General features: G+C 34.6%; 1 protein-coding gene across 1 annotated transcript; it reads right to left on the reverse strand.

Annotated features, from left to right (window-relative positions):
- Positions 1 to 3,305: 3,305 nt before the first annotated feature.
- On the reverse strand, positions 3,306 to 5,831 carry LOC113340509. The gene is made up of 7 exons (XM_026585645.1): positions 5,646 to 5,831; positions 5,411 to 5,497; positions 4,719 to 4,910; positions 4,474 to 4,638; positions 4,313 to 4,369; positions 3,960 to 4,106; positions 3,306 to 3,827 (listed from the first exon to the last, which is right to left on the reverse strand). Exons 1-7 carry the CDS (start codon positions 5,820 to 5,822, stop codon positions 3,432 to 3,434), a joined length of 1,221 nt encoding a protein of 406 aa, XP_026441430.1. The 5' UTR covers positions 5,823 to 5,831; the 3' UTR covers positions 3,306 to 3,431.
- Positions 5,832 to 7,379: the final 1,548 nt, after the last annotated feature.

Genomic DNA, 7,379 nt, shown 5'->3' on the forward strand with positions numbered 1-7,379 from the left:
GCGAGGACCACCCTGACCTCTACCACGAACCATGTTGGAAGGATCGATACCCAGATTCTGAATACCAAATGGTGTAGGATGTTAGTACCGGAAACGGAAGAAACCACACATAGATAAAACTTCTCAATGGAAGAGTATGATTATTCAAAGTCTGCCATTTTTCCTTATAGACGAGGCCATATATAGGCCTTATGACATAATTAATATTAATGCAAATATCTCTTAAGATTAATGCAAATAAAGAGGAAATCCTAACCAAATATGATATCATGCCAATTCTGCAAGATATCTCTTATTTCCTAACAAAAATAACAAACAGGAAAATATTCCTGCATGGCTAAAGGATATTCTTTCGTCGATCTCTTTCTTCCAAGTAGGATTCTGCCATATCTTGCACTACATCACTGAGGCAAACACCAGCTCCAATTTTTTGATCAAATTGACGTTCAATTTACAACCAAACTCTTCTCTAATATTTGATCAGATCGAAATCGATAAGCTTGATTGTAGTGTTTTGATCTTATTTTGTTTTGTTCAATCCAATCAAAATTTGATTTTGTCCAATTTTGATTTTGTTTCTGTTTGATTTGGAGTTCCTTAATTAATCTCAAACTGGCGATCGTCCCCCAAATCGAAATTCTTCTGAAATTGGAACGGGTGATGTTAATTCGAACTTAATTACTAATGGAGTATCTGTTTTTGACTCTAGCGAACCATGACCACTGCCATGACCAGTGGAGTATCTATTTCTTTTAGAAGTTCACAAGTTGATTTTGAAAGTTGATCTCGAAATATATATGAACTGCATGAAGCGTGAATAGGTAATCCTTGGCTCATGAACTAAGATGTAATGCTTTTACTGGTGGCTTATATGGATGTGGTGATGATATGATGAGATAAATGAAAAAAATGATTGTCATCAATGTTAAACAAATATATATTCGATCGTATTTTGGTCTCAGCACTTTAAAGCTAAAGAACGGTATGATATGAACTTGTGACATGAATGGGAACATTATTATATGACAATGTTGTTGTTGGGTAATGTTGGTCAATGTTTTTGTATATGATATGACCAAGTTCTCTTTCACAGAGAATCTGTTATATGGTTGCAGGGAAGGTGTTGTTTTCAAAGTTAACAAATCAAAGTGAAAACAACAATATAAGTAACCGTACGTGATCTTATAAGCAAATAAAAATAAAATAATATAAATCAACTTTTCATCAATACAGTTTTTCATAATTCTTGTTTGGTTGCTCATTCTTGTGGTCGGTAATGAGACATATCGGCATTGTCCAACTAACATACTCAGTTCTTGGTAGTTTAGAGCCCATATGGTGCATGCCTCCTAGACATGAACCATATGTGCTTCAACTACAACAATTACTCACTCGAATTCTAACTAGTAGTATAAATTAATTGGTCACAAAAAATTAAAATAAATTACTTTATTCTTTTGTCCGTACACTCTCTGTCTCTCATCTCCAAACCATGGGTGATTGCAGTATCTCCACAGCAACAGATGTATTTCCTTCTTACACTGTTACTATTTTGCATTGGAGTAATCTATATAAAGTTTTAAGATGTTGGAGTAAACTGAAAAAAAATACCCAAGTTAAATCGTGATGGCAAAACAGACTGTACACTAAAATCATTTCCTTCTTGGTCTCCATTATCTCTAGTTATTAGCTAAAGCTACATCACCTACTAAGGGATTACTGAATTTGTATGCTGCGGAAGAATGGCGGCCTTTACAATCCAGGGTTCTCCTTACTATATGGTATTGACTTGATGATTCGAGTCTGTTTGTATGCATGAAATGGGTCATATACTAGGAATAGAACGAGCCAGGATCTGTGATGAATTTTTATTACATTAGGGGAACGGTTAAGTGAGAACCAACTGAAGACGAGATTTTGGGTACTTGTACAAAGATCTTCCAGTTCCAAAAGAGGAAGACTAATGCGCCAAAACTCGTGTATCATATGCAGAAGCTGTACTGGATTTTCTAACATCTACTTATATTACCTCCATTCCTAGAAAACGGATACTACTTCATTTTGAGTTTAGCATAAAAATTGATAGTATCTCTTTTCAAGAAAACAGATGTAATATTTCAATTATCTCCCTCTTTTTTCTAATCATTTTACCAGTCTCCTTGTCTGTAACAAATAATAAGTACTACTCGAGAGTAACAAGTGAAAATATGGGCGTAAATATCCAAAGCTCTCTGTTTTTTTCCCTCTCCATCTCCACCCTATATTCATTTTTTTTAGTGTTCTTTAGTTCACAGCCAAATGTATATCTGCAAAACCCTAATTTCTCAAATGGCATCAATCAATTGCAATTGGTTATTTGGTTTGGTGGTGAAAAATTGTGTCAAAAGCCCCCAAATCCAATTTCTCCAATCAATCTCATATCCTTCACAACAGAAAAAAACTTCCCGAAACCCTCTTCCAATGTTGCTTCAATTAGTGATTCTGTTTCAAATCTCTTTGGATAACCTTAAAAAAACCTAAAACTGAAAACCCAGAGAGACCTTCACCTGGTTACTACAGAAAAATGTATGACCAGCACATAAGAAGGATGCTGAATGGTGGGAAGAATTTCATTAGAACTCAGTTTTTGAGAAGAGATGAAGAAATTGTTGTATCAAGTTCTTGTTCTGCGAAACATGTTGCTTCGGATTGGCTTGCCCTTCATAATGCATGTCAACATTTATTGTTATAAGCATTTTGCAAACCACTTTAATTATGGTACCTGTGCACTTAATTCTTAGAAATTGGTTCTGTCAGGTTGTTGTTCTTATAATGAGGAGGAGTACTGGTTGGTGTCACGAGGATTGTTTGGGTTCAGAACAACGGGACCTTTCCAGCCGATAACACTAAAAACTGCTTGGGGGTAATGATCTGGGCTTCTGAAGTGATCTGTGTCATGGATACTTGATATTTCAGTTAAACACTTCCACTTCATCTGTTGGATATCTTGAATAAAAAAAATGACTTTCTTGAATTGACATTTCATGTCTTAGAAATTGTTTTTTTTGGGTACCATAGCATTTAATGTTGGTCAGCTTGTTCCAATCCAAAGAACTTAATCTAGTATTTAATTGGTGTATCTCCAGTTAGACTAGGAGCTGCTGCAACGGCTTTTGTTCGTAAACTACAGAAATGTCACTCCAGTCATATCTCTCAAGGGGCAAGAAAAGAAGACTTGAATTGGCACATACTCTTGGAAGAGCAGTTGCCACTTGGGAAGGTTGGTAAAAAAAAAACAGACATTGTACGTATATTTCTCCTGATCCTCTTTGGCTTAAGAATTGGAAATACAGAATTTGGGCAAAGAAATAAAATGATTTTTATTTCAAAATCATTACTATCTCAAAATCAACATTATTATTCCGGTCGTCTCCATCGGCATTCTCATTGTACTAGTTACAGAAACCACCAGGTCCACCATATACGATAGTATTTTCCCATTGCTCACCTATTTGACCAGCAAAAATAATTTTGTAGCATTGTGGTACTGTTCCATTCATGGTTTGCACTGAATATGGGTCTAGGTTAACAGAGTGTCCTGCCTCGTTGACATACTTCATTAGTCTCATGTAAGCTGTCGTATCATAGTTCTGAAAATGAGGAAAAAATCCATTTCCCATCGGTGGAGTTGATGCTTGAGCCATTGAACCTACATATCCTCCATATCGTACAGCTGATGCACTATTTATTAAAAGCGTAAAGATTTCATTCGGCCAGTATCCTACATCTTCACTTATTTCAGCAGTCGCTCCCATTCTTAACCACCAGTCACCATTATCACCTTGGGCCTATCATTGTATAAAAAGGTTTTCAATGAACCTCGTGTGTTTTAATTATGAAGAATTTAATTCCCTTAATTTTTCCAATAATAAAGATTTCATGTCAAGCCTAAGTTGATATTTACTTAAATACAAACTTACCCGGTATACCATAATATGCACATCATACGTAGTTTCGTTATATACTGACAAGTGCACAAACGGTTGATCGATATATATATGAGGGTTGGTCTGGATGAAGCCCTGGCACGCCATATTATAGCAACCAGCAACATGGTGTCCATCAGCCTGTAAAATTAGTAATTCGAAAAAATTTAAGTTAAAAGTTTGGAATTAATCTTCTAATGAGTTTAGAATTCGTATTATAATTAAATGCCAAACTTAATTAGCTTTGAAATATATATACAATGAATTAAGAGTTATACATATATTTCCACAAGATGTGTACCATTTTGAATAAACATTTAGACAGAGAACAACCAAATAAAACTTACATTGATCCAAAAACCAAATAGTCGAGGGAGGTTACCACCAACTATGCTTGGATTTTTCTGAAAAACTTATGATATAACCCAATTAAGTGAGACATTTTTGGTAAGAAAAGGTGAACAAATTTGACGTGGTGAAAAGGGAACAGGAGAAAACAAAAACTTACCATTATTCCGGCTTGGATGCCGTTTATTTCTGACGAAGAAACATTCACAATCCAAATTTGTGAAATACTGAACTGGTCAGGATCTACTGTAAGGTTATGTATAGACATAGAAGCTGAGCCTCCGAAATATTTTTTCTCACGAATGACTTCTTCTGCAGAGACTGACTATAAAACACAATTATTAAACTTATACAATCAAATGAAATGAGCTCATAAGAATGCATCAAATAAAGTATATAACTTACATGGTAACGAACGTTAGGAAAACCGTTTGCATGAATTGGTTCGACTTTCTTTGCGAAAACCAAGTGTTCTCTAGTTATTCTTCGAATAGGGACTGTTCCTAAAGGACATCGTTCCCTTTGAAGCCCATGAAAAATAGAGGATGCCGAAATATTTTTACTTCTTGTCTCTCCTGAAATTGAACTTGGATTCATCTGTGTATATGTAAATGTCATATTCCATAAATAGCATCGGAAAGTTGTTAGTATCAGTATCAATATCACATGGTATAATGGAACATTATGGAATATATATATACACATTATGGAGTTTAGGAAAATATATATATAATGTGAAATAAAAAAAATTTATAAAGGAAGTTACCGTTGAAACCTGTGAGTTACATTGGCTTACGATCACAAATGCATGTGAATTGAACGAATAAAAACTAAATGTTTCCTCCATTATCTTATTTAGGTCTGCCCCTACATGTGAAATGAGCTTCTATTATATGGGCAGAACCATAGCATTGATTATCCCGGCTCTAACCCACCCTAATTCCAAAAAACCCTTTTTTTTTTTCAAAACTATTTTAAGTTTGTAAAATAAAATAACATGTATAAGTTATAGAATTTAAGCCCATCTTAAAAAAAGATAGGTTTAGTTATGCCATTGCTTTTATAAATGATTTGTACACAAAATAATTGTATCTTACCTGGATTTTATGATCCTTGAGCAGTGGGTTATCGAATGCCGGTTGCTTATAAATGTCTATGCAGTCTACTACGTCACCCACATCGGTCTGAAAGTAAGGAAAACATATTAGAAAGGAACAACTATCATGAATAATGAATTCGAGAACCCATAGTCAAAATCATCTCTATCCCGATCAACCAGTCTAGAAATACAAGTTAAACACTTGAACATGAACAAGGGAATAATTTACTTACTATAATGGTTTTAACTGGCTTCTTGTTTAAAACCCTCAGTTGTCTCTCAATTTCCATTTCATCTGCTCCTTCCTTTGATAAGTTTCTTTTTCCACCTATGCAGTGTGATGTCGATATAAGACTGGAACAAATTAATACAAAAAACATAATAAGGAAGCTCATTTTCAAATACTCCATTTCAGTGAGTAGTCTTGTTTAACTATGAGTTAAATATTTAATTATGTCGTTAATTTGTTTGATTTATATAGTTCATTAATATTGTGCATTAAATGAGAATCTATGCAGATCCAAATCCAAAATTAATGCATAACATTTAGAAAATCTTGAGTAGATTTTTCAGTGTGGTATATATTAATCTGCATTAAATGTGAATTAATTAGTACACATTGTCTAGGATAATAGTCCAATATAGACCAACTCTACAACCTAGATCTTATATATTGTTGAAGGGAGCATCCGACTCATTGCCGATTAGTGTCAAATCGGATGCAAACGTTCAATCATGATACCAAATCTAGCCCGTATGTGAGTAAGGTAAACACATTAGCTACCTATATTTTGTCCATGATGTAGATATCCACTGGGAGATATCCGTACATGATATAGGAACTCTAAACTCCGCCCTACCATTGAAGGGCAGTGCCCGTCTAAAGAGCCCACATTATATAGACTACTCCAAACTTCCCCTACACGTGGTGGGGGTATGTTGAGGATAATTGTCCCACAGAGAACAAAACCTCTAGCCTAGATATCCAGTAAAGTAGAAGAGGCTTAGAGAAAGGGCTATGAAATAGACTATATTAAAATTTATCCCTTTTAAAATGGAAGAGATCCTATCTGAATGAGTGAAAAACTCATCATGGGATAGAGGGTTAAGAGTCTATGCGTTGCAAAATTTGTCGTTTAAAAATTAAGAAAACCAAACTGAACACTATACAGTTAGCCGCCCAGTATGTTTTACAAAAAAAAAAAAAAAAAAAACTCTTTCACGGCTTTGTTTCATCTCTTCTTCTCCTATTGAAAAAACCTAGCAAATTCAATCATCATTGAGATCATCACGCAAAATAAAATGCTGGGTTTTCGGAGAACATGAAAATACGTATCTAACTCTTCTCATCATCAATTCGTTACCAAGTGTTCCCGAGTAAGTCTCTGATGCTGCACATTAGTATGATGATGAGACATAAATTTTTTATATATGAACGTTTAGTTCTTTCTCGTCCTTGCATTACCTGATTTCAACAATCTTTTTGAAGTACATTCCAATGCTTCTATATTGAGTTGGCGTTGTTTTGTCACAAGAAGGTAAAGCTATTGAATTTCTTATTAAGTTATGGTGTACTTAAGCAAGGATCATTTTCTTATGGGTACTTACAATAAGACGAAGTCCAAAAAGATTGGCCCTATCCAAATTCTCAAAAAGATCATCGTATATGCATAGTTGTCGACCACCCAGATAGTATGTGTTAGAGCATTTTTCGGTCGAACTCGCAACTGTTTCTATCTCAATCTTGTTTGTCAAGTTTAGTTCATCAAAACTATAGTCTTGATTTCTAGTCTACTTATAGGTGTTTCGTACAAGGATAGATAGTGTCTTTGATCTTTGGACTTCACGACGCGTACAACTGAAGACGAAGATCTACTGAAGAACTCGGAGGAACTTGATCAACAAAATGTATGTGGAGAATAAAACTTATTTATCACTCAGAAGTTTATTCTATTCTTTATATCTCC

The sequence above is a fragment of the Papaver somniferum genome, unplaced genomic scaffold (genome assembly GCF_003573695.1).
Source record: "Papaver somniferum cultivar HN1 unplaced genomic scaffold, ASM357369v1 unplaced-scaffold_22, whole genome shotgun sequence".
NCBI classification, from domain to species: Eukaryota; Viridiplantae; Streptophyta; class Magnoliopsida; order Ranunculales; family Papaveraceae; genus Papaver; species Papaver somniferum.

Bases quoted from the DNA above. Each gene is read 5' to 3' on its own strand.
- LOC113340509 (XM_026585645.1), bottom strand. From the start codon at position 5,822: ATGGAGTATTTGAAAATGAGCTTCCTTATTATGTTTTTTGTATTAATT. The intron at 5,498-5,645 runs GTAAGTAAATTA...CCTTACTTTCAG, and splicing joins AGCCAGTTAAAACCATTATA to ACCGATGTGGGTGACGTAGT. The intron at 4,911-5,410 runs GTAAGATACAAT...ACATATACACAG, and splicing joins TCAAGGATCATAAAATCCAG to ATGAATCCAAGTTCAATTTC.